The sequence below is a fragment of the Schistosoma mansoni genome, chromosome 4 (genome assembly GCF_000237925.1).
Source record: "Schistosoma mansoni strain Puerto Rico chromosome 4, complete genome".
NCBI lineage: Eukaryota > Metazoa > Platyhelminthes > Trematoda > Strigeidida > Schistosomatidae > Schistosoma > Schistosoma mansoni.
Genome location: NC_031498.1, coordinates 14,570,265 through 14,585,022, shown reverse-complemented (window position 1 = coordinate 14,585,022; position 14,758 = coordinate 14,570,265). Strand labels below are relative to the sequence as shown.

Below are 14,758 nucleotides of genomic sequence, written 5' to 3'. Positions count from 1 at the left end.
ACAGTTATACTTACTTTGGTACTCCACGCGAATTGTATGTTTATTGAGTTCATATTGATCGGTTGGTTGTGTATTACAGTTGAAGTACGACATCCAACAGTTTGCTTTTTGTACTCATCTTATACTGTTTTCATAATTAAATAGAATTTCATATGTATATAAGGCGTAAATTTATCGCAACCACTTATCAAGTATTATAAGATAAGTTCGTAGCTACTAATCACCGTAGTTATATTACTTAATAATACAATTATGATGTGTCAAGCTCACTCAGAATGACGTTGATTTAGCATTACATTTCTATAGAAGTAAACAAATATTAAATTTAGTAACACGATAAGAGGGATATACATCCGATTAACCTAACAAATAATCCATATAGAGAATCAAATCTTTCTTAATCAATTTCTATATAGTAAGCGGAGTTGTATTGTAATCCCAATAGTTGGCGGGGATCTGAAAACCCAATAATGCTGTAGGCAATATATTCAAACATGAACTTCCGGTCAACATCATAAAACTTTGTGTTGTCATATAACCCAAAATGATTTTTAACATATAACATTGTCAAATTAATTAATACATGCCTCATTTTGGACTTTGTAAAATATTATAATTATGGACTTATAACTGTAGAGCCTGATGATGAAGTTATTGAAAACAATTGTTCGCCCAAAATGATTTGTTATTTTAGTTGATCTCTAACAAAAAGACCACCTAGCTCCTGGTTGTAATAAACCTTACTACTGTTTTCTTCTAAGTTAAATATGAAATCACCTTTCATCCTTATTGATGTAATTGGTATGATAACCAAGACCTTTGTGTAGGACAACAAAAATACCAAACTAAGGAGACTATTTGTAAACATATACCTCTGTTTTATCTCGATGATAGGTGCCACATTATTCACTTCTGAGACTATTACAGCTAAAATCACCTTAACAGAAACCTGAATGGTCAGTTTAATTTCGTAAATATTCAGAAACTAACTATAGCTTTCTTAAGTATTGCCCACGCACACCGTGTAATCCAGTTCCGCCAACATACAGCTAAAAAATCGACAGAGGTAGTGTCCAATATAGATGAGAGGTGAATTCCTTTTGGTTATTCAAAGTAACTAGTATTCCACTGGAAGCTTTGTCTACTCATTAAGGTTCCACAGCTTCAATCTTCCTCACTATATGCTTAAACTAGAATAAAAAATGTGAAGCCATTGAGGTTTTGAAACTAAATGCATCAGACTGTTAAGGAAATATCGAGTGAACAATCAAATTTGTATACTGATGAAACAATTTACTATCTGTGGATAGTAACACAATACATTCCCATTTACAGTAGTTAAACACCTGAAGCTGATACAATTTTACAACATACATCGTGCTTGATTAGAAGTAGGTTATTACGATTACGTAATAATGAGATGCGTTTAAGAACGTAAGTGGATTAATTTTACTCAATAATATTATAATTACTTAAAATCCGATCAAATTATGATTTACACATATAACTCAACAGCTGAACTTTCGTGATGTTGCTTCTATATCACTTTATCCACGAGTGTTACTTTCTGATTCTAATAATAATCGTATGGTTACTAGAATTGGAATGTTATTTCTAAACAGCAGTGAAAGTAGCTACTGATCTTAGTATTGTAGTCAAGTTAACTCTCGTTCGATTACATTCTGCCGTAAATACAAACAGATTCATCTACTGTTTTCGTCAGCTAACCTTATTTCATGCAGTTGATCCTCTTTACTAATTTGAACAAAACTAAAACAATTGTAGCAGAATATTGTGAATTCATTACATTTCATGGCTTCTTATCAGCTGCTTAAAGTGTAACACAGATATGATATAATGTGAAACAACCGATACTGATAACGAGAGAATTAAGATGACAAGGATTATCAGTAATTATATATATAAATATATAGTTTTGCTGGATGTGCGTTTATGCATGAGCAAGCTCTTTCAGGCTTTTCTTTGAGCAGTGTACCAGCGCGGTCAAAAAAGGTCCGTACAATCCCTCTTTTGTAATTTGTTGAACATAAGCTGTTGTAGTTTAGATTTTAGTGGTCCTATATCTTACTCTAGCCAAATCGTATGCTGATTGTTATCGAAATGTACATGCCGCCAACCCTCGTATATTTTTATCGACTTCATTCATCTTAGAGAATAACGGAATGAAGTAAGTGAAATATGAGAATGAGTATTGAATATGTATATTTCACATACTCATTGATCTAGACAGGGAATCGAAACGAGGTGATACGCAGTGGAAAAGGCGAGTGTGCCGTTCGTCTTGATTAAGCGTGACTTAATATTTATATTCAGACAAAATAAGTTACAGACACGTAATGAATAGATGGAGCAATTAACATACATACGCTCATATTATATAAAAAGTCAGGATTAATAAGCGAATAACTGACAAGGTCAAAATGTGGCTTGAGAAGAATGAATAAATTGGCCTGTCCAGAAGCTAGAACAACCTATATGAACTTGAAATAATACCATGCACCTTATGTATTTTTGCAGTTGATGTATTTTTGTACTGTGTCATGTGAAGTTCATTTGATTCCAATATTTAAGATACAAAATTTACCTTCTACTTCATGTACCATAGTAACATTCATATCATCATATACTTTGTTAAACAGATTGAGTGCTTCTGACTGTTGCATACAAGATATGTCATTATATGTAAGATAGGGTCTAATTCTTCGGTTGTTCCAAGCTTCCTATAAATTTCATCGAGAAGTATGCCGAAACAAATCACGTGTCAAATACGATACAACGGAAAAAACCTGCTTTCTATATCTGCGTTTCAAAGGATTCTTTCCAGACAAAAAAAGCAGCGTCTTTCCGGTTCGCCGAAGCAATAGCAAAAACGAAACTCAAACCTGACTTATGTGTCCCTAAAGAGACAGTAAATAACTTATCACTATATTATGTATTGTTTGTTTGAATTTCCCCATTGATGTTTCGGACTGCGGTTGATCAGTCTCTTATTGGCACATGTTCATCATGTGCGGATTGCCTTAAGTCACAAGCATTATAAATCCATCTGATGATTTTCAAGTTGGACGAAACGCACGTCCTGGATTCAACTGTTAGCCACCATCCATCTTTGCTTATGAACTTATCACTACCTTGGTAAATCATAATGTTTTTGTTATTTGTCATTATTATTATTATTTTAGTATTGATTTTGTTATGTGGTCTTCCCCAAACTAATTCTTATTTTATGTATACTAAAATCATCCTATCATTCATCAGTTGTTCAGTTCACTTCAATCTCTAAACATATGTATACTCTTGAAATCCTGTCTAATCATTATGTAACCCATCTTATCAGTTTCTTGTTCTAGAGAACTATCAACTTGTAACTAAATATCTTTCATATTTATTTCCAAGTGATTTGAATGTTGTACAAAATTTCACACAACTTCTGTAATTATCACACAATTCATCTGTTTCTGGACTTATTGGATTACTGTCTCACCTGCCCCTCTACTTTTGAATGCCATCTCCAAATGACCCCACCTATATATATATATATATATATTTGGGGTGTAAATTAAATATTATTTTTTGTGTAAACAACTAGACAAAAACAATTTTTATAGCACCAGAAATAGGGGTTGCTCGAGTAGTATGTGAATAGCAGTGGGCTTGACTTATAGCAAACTTTTCTTTCTATAAAAAGTTTATTTCTTCAATTATGATTGTCTAGCAGTGTTTAAATCCTATTTGTGATCCACCATGTTATGGGATATCATACTAGATAAACATGTATCATTACAGTAAACATCGCAGTTAATATCATATAAAAGTGATTTTCGTCATGGACCAACATATTAAAATATAAAAAGCTGCAAGTTCTAGGAGCCTGGTGTTGAGTCATTGGTGTGCACTCCTGAGAGGTTACAAGTAGAATAAGGTTAATGCTCATTGTTTCTTAGTTCACAACTATACCGCGAGTGATACCATTATGTGACAATAATTAGTTCCAGATTATACAAGGTCAATAAAATTATTCTATAAATTTCAAAGTTTTAAACCCATTTGAATAATTGTGTAGTGTATATATATGTATACTTCATAATGTTGACTTTTACACATTAGTTGGCAATTTCTTGACCTCTTAATTGTCAAACTAAATTATTGGTTTGGATAAGATTTTGCAGATTATTTGTAATAAACTTATTCTTAACATCAGGTGTAAGTAACTACTTGACTTAATATTAGCTGCGCCTGAATATTTAATTACTGTGTAATAAATAATCAGAATATATTTGAGTGCGAAGTAAACTGGATAATAAGATTATTTTTTGTAATAAAATATGATAGAAGAAGGTTTTTTCTAATTTATCTGGCTATCTTTTAACGACTTATCATTTTCGAAGTTGTCTTGACAGTACTCAAAAAGGTTTTATTACTGAAATGTCGAGTGTACACACGTACGTGCATACGAACATATCCGATCACACAGGCATAAGAGCTCACGTGTTGTAAGGAAACACCTTAGATCACCTTTATACATGGACTATTCATATCTCAAACGGGACCCGAACCCTAGATATCCATATTTTAAGTAAGACGTTAAGATCGATTGGGTAGTCAATATCTACTTGTGAGATAATAATCATCATGTTAAAAAAAGTAATATTATATTTTGAAGCACTACAATGCAATATATGTACAAATTTTTGGAATACATACAAACAAGTGAATGGAATAATTATACAACATTAGATAAATGATATTAACTTGAACAAAAGTCGAACCTATGATAATAATAAACTAAATTCGGATTGAATAATTGTTCTCTCCTATGATTCTTCAAGTGTGCTGTAACATTTAATAACATATGTGGAAAAATTATATTATTTCTGATGTATGAATTCGTTCCATATAACTATTTAAAGATCTATCGAAACAATGCTTATATAAAAACCACCATTGTCCACTATAAATGGTAATTTACTTCAGGAATATTTGGGTGGATCGTAATTCATGATTTATAGTTATGAAAAATATGCTGTCACAAAATGATTAAATTTTTAGATTTGAGCTGTTGGATTGCGATTACGTATGAGACTTAAGGACTTTAAGTTCGATTCTCTGCCGGGCCTTCGGAGAGTATTGCATAGTAAAATCAAATTAGGTTGAAAGAGCTTTTTTTTCTTTTGGTTGACAATACGTTTCTAATTGGCATTTCAAAACTACATGAATATAGTAATATTACTATACTCAATTCTTTTCTCATCTTTGAATAAATCTTTGATGAAAATAGCTTTAAGCGACCACATGGTATATTTATTTAGTTCATAGTAAAATAAAAAGACGTCCTAATAAAATAGTTGGTCACCATTAGTATATAGTATTCTAGTGCAAATAATTACATTCAGATCTGGATTACATTCCTACATTGGTTGTTTTGATTATGGTAAATTACATTCGAATATAGGTAGTTCATCTTTTGCCACTTGAGTTTCGATAGCTAATGACTTTTTCAATTTTAAGAATAAAGACCATAATTCACTGGCAATTACTTGATTCAGAATACAATTAGTGAATTACACTGGAACACTGTTTATTGCCAATAAAACATCCTTGTAATACAACAAGTTTAGTTCATAAGTAAATCAAACCAATGATACAATTTCACGGAACGTGTTCTTTTTTCTACAAATTTCTTTTTAATTACAGAATTTTTGAATGGTTTGAAGTCAACATAATGCTTAAGGAATTAAAGGATAGTTATAATTCATGAGAAAATATATTCAGTTCGTTTTACCCCTCTCCTACTTTGTGAGATCGGTATGTTTTTTTGGGCAATTGTATTCAATCTTTCAATACTGTATTTTTTCCGAAACCACCATTCATATAAATCTATTTTTCCCTACACATTCACAATGTTTGTGTGCAAAAGTATGTGCACGTGTTTTACAAACACAGCATGTGTACACTTTGTGCCTACAACGTATCTATCTGGATGTTTTTAATATGCATATGATTATGTGTATACACCTATATAAGAATACATACTATACACATTTGTTAAAGGAAAAAGTTCCCATAAGCTGTAAATTCACAAATAATGCACATTTTCATAAACACATACATTCATACACATTACCACTGTCCACCATCGAAATCGGAGCAGTTTGATATTTTAACAAACAGTTTTATCATTGTTTCGAAGAGAAATTTCAACCAGTAAACAGCCATATACAAATTTTTTTAAATCTATAAATAGATAAATCAAGAAAATTAAAATTATTCAGTAATATCTACAGTGATAAAAATTACATAACATTATTAGTGTTAGTAACAAAACGACATGTCAGAATCTTTTTATCCGATACTTGATTCTTCTTATAGACGAGAAGAATGTGCCATCCATTTAGAATGTCATGCTAACTCAGATGACAGAATCACAGCAGGTAAGTATACATATTAATTTATACTGTATATACATACATTTAAAAAAAATTAAACTATTAGGTGAATTTACTCCTGTACATAATAGTCGTGAAGAAAAAGTATTGTCATTAATGACACATTTCACGTGTTAATTTGTCTTCTTGTATCTTTCTAATAAGGATAATAATCAGTATAACTGAACATTAACAACTAAGATAAATTTAGCGGGCAGTTTTAAATTATACATGGATTATATAAACATTTAAATTTAAAGATCGAAAATGTAGATGGATCTATTACATTTTAATATGGTCAGTAATAAACTGTACATAAATTTTATGAATGTAGGAAATCATTTCATATATTGAAAAAATAAGTGAGTTAAAGCTGATTGAAATTCGGAACACTGGATTGTAAAAAAATATAAGAATTTTTATCAATCTTGAATTCTTATAGTACTCATGTAAAATAAGTAGCTAAGCTCTTCGATATTGAATAGACTAGTTTAGAAATGTTACACAGCCAAGCTTCGAATCGTTTTCTCTAGCCGGCCTACCATTCGGGGGTGTGTTAAGGATAAACTTTACAGAGATTAGTTAATTTGCTTATTCGATCATAAATGACTGTAAAAGGGTTATTATGAACCATAAAACTATTAGAGACCATGATCTCATAATGACAAGTAGAAAAATGTTAGTTAACAGTTTCATTATTTAGTTCATTAACGGCTAGTCCAAAAGCATTGTGAAAAAGAAAAACATTCTTTTTAGAACTGTTTATTGAACTAATTTACTGATCATTTCAACAAAAAGATCATCAAGTTACTACCTAGTTTCAACACTTGTTTACTAATGACGGAAAAATTTCAAGAAAGTTTTAAAAGTATTCAATTTATTACATCATAAAGAGATGATAAAAATTAACAAATAAATTTACAATTAGGATCCCAAATGTTTATTGATTAACTCTCCAAATGTAGGCAAACATGGAGAAAAATAACTGGAGGATTTTATAATGTATGAAGTATAGATGAGTTCGAACGACATATATTAAAGTTTGTTTGACTGATCAGAGAAAAGATTACATAATGCACTTGATTTTCATTGGCTTTTATCAAAATAGATTACTTTTTATCATAAAGAGGCACAAAATTTTAAGCTCCACTCTATTAGGCTAAGCACCAAGAACTTCAGTTTACGGAAAATTAAGATAAAACAATATGTTTTTTTAAAGTTATCTTGAATCACAAGCTTAACCCATAATGGTCAGTGTACAGTGCGGGCTTGGTTAAAACGTTCTGATTTGTTTTATTAATATCTTAAAAGGAAGAAACTTAAAGGAAGTTTTGCGTAACTCATCAAATTGCTGTTTACTTGCTTTTATTCATTTAATCGGGTTTCGGTAAATAAATTTATCCATAGAACATTTAAGTGCCAATATTTTCTATTCAAGTATTTAACAAAACAGGTTTTTACTTCTGAGAAAGCTTGAGTTTCCTCATTATCACAAGTTTCTTGCCTTCAGGACTGCCAAGAATGTTTGTAGATGAATCAGTCACGTGTTATTCAAATTTGAATGAATTTTATTCCACTGTCTTGTCAGTTAGCCAAGCAATCGTACTTTCATTGTGATTTGCAAAATTAGTTTGGTTCTCAAAACCTGACTGGTCACTGTTTAGTAATTGACATATACAAAAGGGATATTACATCATCATAGGAAAAGTCAGATTCCAGGAAAAATTTTCAATTAGCGTTGTATTTGCCTATATTTGTTTTGTCACTGTCTTATTCAGTTGTTTCTCTCCATTCCCACTGTCCAATAATTTAAAAAATATTTAAAATGTACTTTAAATATATAGGTGAAAATTTCTCTGATCCAGTTTTACCGCCAAGTTTATCGACAACATCAACAAATGGTAAACTACGACCGTATGCTATTTGTGCACCAACTCAAATTAATTCAATTACACAAAAATTTTATGCAGATACATCTAAACCTTCAAATATTCTATATGATTCATCGGCCGGACTACCGACAACAACAGGAACAAGAACGACCAGAACAACATCGATTGGCACTTGTGATAACACAAATACTAATTGTAACAATACTAACAATCAGAGTACAAATTATTCACACTGTATTACCACAAATCCTATGCTCAGATCTACAAATTATGATATGTCGAGATTTACATTACCTATAGACAAAAACAATAAATCGTTCAAGTTAAATGATGACACATCAGATTTCCTACTGAATAATACATTCAATTCAAATAATCCTATGCTCAACAGCACCAGTAATCATCATATTAATACACTTAATTCAACTATTAATTGTAACTCAAGGGATAAAGTAAAAAAACGCCGTAATCGAACTACTTTTACAAGTCATCAACTAAATGAGATGGAAAGAATATTTCAGGTGATTAGTTTTTCAATGTCACCATTTTTATAACACACTTGTTTAATTGCTAATAGGAAAGTTAGTTAAGTATATTATTACTCAATTTTAGTTAAATTATACAGTAGAACCTTTGTATTGATAGGTCACCTAATACTGTGTAAACTAAAAGAATCTCTTATATGAGACAGTTCCAATACTCAAATGTGGAAAATTTAGTGTTCTTGTGAAAAAGTTATTGTATTCCTAATTTGATTGTCTTGATATTCTATTCTTAAGGAAACTAAATTACGTTATCTTGTAATAATAACAACAAAATATCAATAGATTGCTTTTATTACTTAATAATGAGTTTATAGATTTACTGTTCAGTTGACTTGGATACGTAGATGCAATCATAGGGTTAGTGAGTTTCATCGTACAACTTTTATCCTGTGTATTCACAGTCTAAAGCCTGGATTCAAAACCAATGTTTGAAAAACGAAAAAAGGTATCATTAATTGCCACATATTACGTCTTGACCAATTGTTTAGTACCTAAATACTGAATAGTACTTAATTCCATTTCACAAATGCATGCGATATATCATGTAGATTAATCTAATGGATTACACTAGTGTATCATTTTTTAAAATTAAAAAAAGTATTTTCGAAGAATAATTTACAGAAATGAACTGTTACAAAATGTGCATTATTCAAGAGATTTCACTAACATATTTATAAACTTGACTTACATAAACTGAATTGCAATTAGATGCTACAATTAAGTAATAAAAAGACGGTATAATATTTTGAGTAGGTAATTGGGGAGGGTACTTATGTAACTGTAGTGATTTAGTGAGTATTAATGAGATGGTGTAGTTTTATTAGACTCTAGGCTTGCATTCATACATCATTACTTTAATTTCAGCAGAACAAGTTTCAAAGTAATTAACAATGAATAGTTTTATATATCAGATAATATAAACATCTATATATCTAAGATATAGTGCACACATATAAACTATCATACACTTGCATGGACTTCATAGCTTTATACAGTGATGTTAACTTTCGATTAAAAGCTTTTAAGCATAAAAAGGTAACATTTCCCTCCACATGTACAAAACTGTATTTTTACAGTCACAAACGTCTGGTTGAAAAACAGAAATTGATGTTTTATACCAGTTCATTAGTCAGAAATTTGTTTCCTTATTATTTTTTACCGAAATAAACGTTTTATTCGTCTGATTGATATTGATTTTCATTTGAATGATTTAACTATTCCATTCTTTTTTTCTTGATATTTCTGTTTAATCATCTGTGATAAAAAGTATTCAAGCGGAAACTTTTATTGTATAAATTAAATGTACAACAGTCTTTAGTGTTAAGATGAATTCAGCATTATTAACAAAGAGTGTAGTCAATTGAAATAAATATATTTAGAAGGGGTTTCGTGAAGATTTCAATATTTTCATAGTTGAAATCATGAGTCAATTGAAGCTAGACCACCATGGAAACCCTAGAAATTCTTGACCGCTGTTTCATCCTAGTATGGGGCTCTTCAGCAGTGAGCATCAACGACCGACTCATGAATTCAACTATTGAATTATTACAATCTCCACAAAATTCCCTTTCTAATAATAATCATCATGTGTTCACTAGTGACTGGTTTCAAAAGGTATTTCCTGGAGTTCTAGTAATTAGCAATGACCAATGGAGTTCAACCAGGTATGTTGTGAGGCAGTAACTCACTGAAGACAATGGTGGACGGTTGCTCAACTTCGTGAATTAGTTGAAGTTAGACATTAAAAACTTTGAATGCCGGCTAAGTGGCCTAGAGGTTGAGCATCTGCGCGCGAGAGCAGAAGTCCTGGGTTAGAATCCCGCGTGGGGGATCATGGTTGCGCACTCCTGGGGAGTCCCATACTAGGAAGAAATAACCATGTAATACCCACAGGTTTCCCAAGGTGGTCTGGCTTTCATCGACTCATGAATTCAACTAATAGATAAACTTTTCTTAATGTGAAAATCAAGACAAGGTACACTCCACTTCATGTGGACCCAAAAGTAACATATAACTAAAAATAGATTTGTGATTAATTGAGAGATAAGTTGTTCGTGAGTTAGTAGACGGCATTTTACTCGGTTACTGTATGGATTCGTAAAGGATAACAAAAACAGAAACCAACAGCCAACAACTTGGAGAGTAGACATAACGTACTTATTTGTAGTAAGGAAAAGAACGATCAAAAACACCCGGAAATTCCTAAACTTAGTTAGGGAAAAATTCCGAAATAAAATTTAGAAATAACTGATAATTCAAAACCATCTTTTAAACTAGCTATAAAAACAAATACTTACAAATTCTAACCTGCATCATAGATTTTAAGAGTGATCAATATAAGTCAATTAACACTAATAACCAGACAATCGTTACGTTGGTTACAATTTGATAATCAATTAATGTAAACAATTTTTAATGCTGGGAAAAATATTGAAGATGTTTACTGTAGACCACAACTCTTTCGCAAACAACACTCGGTTTTAGAAATAAACTACGAGATGGACTCTAGCTGACAGTTGTTGATTTTGACGACACATAAAACTGGATCTTTATAATGAATAGATTTTCGGATTTTCAGTTGTAGAAACCGGTATATTTACATGCACTTGGACTGTAAATAAGTCAATCGTGTATTTAAATAGAATAATATCAAGCTTATAACACCTACATTATCACAAAACGTGAATGTCGATATATTCAGATCATTAAAAAAAGAGATTAAGGAAAGGCTACAGATCAGGTGAAGGCTTCTTATTTCTGGATTTTATAAAAATAGTAGAACCTATATCCATATTTACATTCTAACATTTCTTTATTTTCGTTTATGGTCGAGTTAAAATATTAAAACACATCTCAGAAGTGATTTATGAGAGCGTTTTAATCAAGTAAGAGTATAACTGAGTTTGCTCAATCTTACTATAACCTCTTGTCTCATTAACTGTTCACAACATAAGGGTAGAAAATTACGGAGTTTACAGATAACTGTATTCAGTCAAAACCAATCTCTTATAATGTAGTGATTACTTTGTTAGCTTATTAATAAATCTTTGATTAATAAAGGTTTTCCATGGTGGTCTAGCTTCAATTGACTCATGATTTCAACTATGAAAATATTGAAATATCCACAGAAACCCCTTCTGATCTATAATAAAGTTTAATTTGTACATTAGGTCTTAGGCATATAGTGTGTCAGAAGTGTTACGTTTGAAATATTTAGTATTGTCTATGATTGTTTCCATGTAATTAGCAGGCTACAAGTTATGGATTAAATTGCTAGTTAACCGTAAAACTATTTATCCAATATATTTAGTGTAGAAAGAATTTTCTAAAACCTCAGTGAAAATATATTAACCTTTTCAGATGCTTATAAGCAATATGTATTTAGGCATCTTTGTATTACAGATCAGAGTTACTTTTATGACTGTGAAATTCTATATTGAATTGAATGGACAGTGTTTTTTTAGTGTCATTTATATAAAAAGCAAAATAATAATGATAATATTATAAGCAAAAATGGATAGCGGCTAGCACTGGAATCCAGTATTTGGGACTCTTCAGCTGGATATACCTGCATCTCAGAGTTGATATTCACTCCGTGACTCGAACCCAGCACCTTCAGCTTCAAACAACATCGCGTTATCCACTCAGCTACTGAGTCCCGATAGCCACTTGCTTGTGCAATATTTGGAACTCGTCAGCTGACCAGTTGCAGTCCTAAACATCAATGGGAAGATTCAAACAAATAATACTAAGTGAATTTAATAAGGATAATAGACTGTATTAATTACTTACAATGTATTTTGAAGACCTGTTTAACTTGAAAATATAAATGGCTTTACAGTACAAAGTAAAAATTTTCATTCATTAAATTACAAAGACTTTGTGATCAAATGATATATTGAAAGTTCCCGAATTTGAATTAAAATAAAGCTATTCAGTCGAGGTTCCAAAGACACATAAATGAATAGTCCCTCACATTTCAATAAGTTTGAAGCTTTTAGCATCAAGAATAAATCCATTATTCTTTGTCTACACATTTACAAGCAGAGTGATTAGAGTTAATAAACTGATGGATTCCTAATAGTTATTAAACATGATTTAATGAAACCTGTGTACACGTCTAATTAATCTAAATGGTTGTTCATACTTCAGATTTTTCCATATCCTGTAATAAACTACTCTTACAAATTTACTCAGCATTTTATCAAGTAAATTTTTATAGATACTAGACTTTTCTCAAAACATAAAGACAATTGCTACTGTTGTATAATCTCAAGCTTAGATTTTATATTCCACATAAGTTTCTGACAGCCTAAAACCGTTTTATTGACTTAAGAGGACTTGGATCTAATTTAAGAGCAGAGTACACTAGCCGGTAAACGAGTAGTATTTAACGTCATATGTTTAAATATCCTTAACGTTGGTAATGAAATATCGATCACTCGAATTTTTCGACCATGTAGCTCATCCTTCTAACTGTTACAAAACATCGCATTAGTTATCCTGTTTTAGCAAATATTATCACTGGTACTTAGAATTACATATGCATAGATTTACGAAAGAAAACCAACGAATTCATGATTCGTTGATTCGAAAAGAAAGATTATCATGGAAGAAAAATAGCTACAAATAAGAATGGATCGCGAGCAAGTATATCGGTAAGATAGATTATTTTTCTATGGGAATCACTAGAAAAAACCATTTAGTATTAATAATAATAGTTAGTAGTTATGTTTATCCTGTTATATTCAAGATGAAATGCACTCTGTCCTTAGTTATAAAGATACTTTCTAATTTTTCAATCATTACTGTCTCGTGCCTTTTCTGTGATAGTTTTCAGTTTTCTTGTTGTTCTCACTTCAGAAATCCTATTCTACTAAGTACTGATATTTTGCATTTGAAATGAAGTAATCCAGGTGGATATTTGAAGTTTCTGAATATAAATCTATTCTTTAACAATTAAAACAAAAAGGATTCATACACAAATTTAAAAAATCAGTGTAAATATGAAGATGTTAAGATCAAGCGAAAAATATTAGTTCTATTGATTAAATATCAACAAACATTTTTTATCTTCTTGGACCTATGTTAACTTATAAACCCACTTGGTATTGTTTACTTGAATCTTCTCAATGATGTTTAGGACTGCAATTGATCAGTCTCATAATCGCATACGTGTATACTGTGCTAGTTGACTCTAAGTAAACAGTACTGGGTTCGAGTCCCAGAGTGAACATCAACCCTGAGATGCAGGCACATCCAGCTGACGAGTCCCACATAGGACGAAACGCGCATTTTGTATTACACTGCTAACCACTATCCATCTTTGGTTATGTTATGTTGCGTGATGATTGGGGCTTTTGAAAATTACATTAGATCTGATTCACCGAGAATTATTCAGTTATGAATTAATTATGTTTATGATAACATTTAGATATTGTAATTATATGAATTTACTGTATTGTTTCATGAAGCTGTTTGTTTAACTATTTAAAAGAAATGATACCATATAGCTTCTGCATTTTGTATACTAATTAATTATTTGAGAATAATGAGTAAAGAATCAATGTAATAAATTTGTATATTGATATACTTGTTTCATAATTACAAGTACTGTTAGCGTTTTGACCATATTTTCGACTGTATAATAAAACTTAATTACCTAAACATTATCATCCTTAATTACTGGTTAAAATTTTATAAAATTCTGCCACCGTTTTTTGTGATATAACATTACCTACTTACGCCTGTTACTTTCAATGGATCATAGGCCGCTGACCAGCATTCTCCAACCCACTCTGTCCTGGGCGTTCCTTCCTAGTTCTATCCAATTTTTGTTCATTCTTCTCATGTCTGTCTCTATTTCTAGTCGTAA

General features: G+C 31.0%; 1 protein-coding gene across 1 annotated transcript; it reads left to right on the top strand.

The window, feature by feature from the left end:
• Window positions 1–6,349: 6,349 nt before the first annotated feature.
• On the top strand, window positions 6,350–8,892 carry Smp_150810 (double histidine kinase DhkD-like; the record flags this gene model as incomplete). Its single annotated transcript, XM_018796923.1, has 2 exons — window positions 6,350–6,452; window positions 8,312–8,892. The coding sequence occupies 2 exons, from the start codon at window positions 6,350–6,352 to the stop codon at window positions 8,890–8,892; spliced, it is 684 nt and encodes a 227-aa protein (XP_018652016.1).
• Between the last annotated feature and the right edge of the window lie 5,866 nt (window positions 8,893–14,758).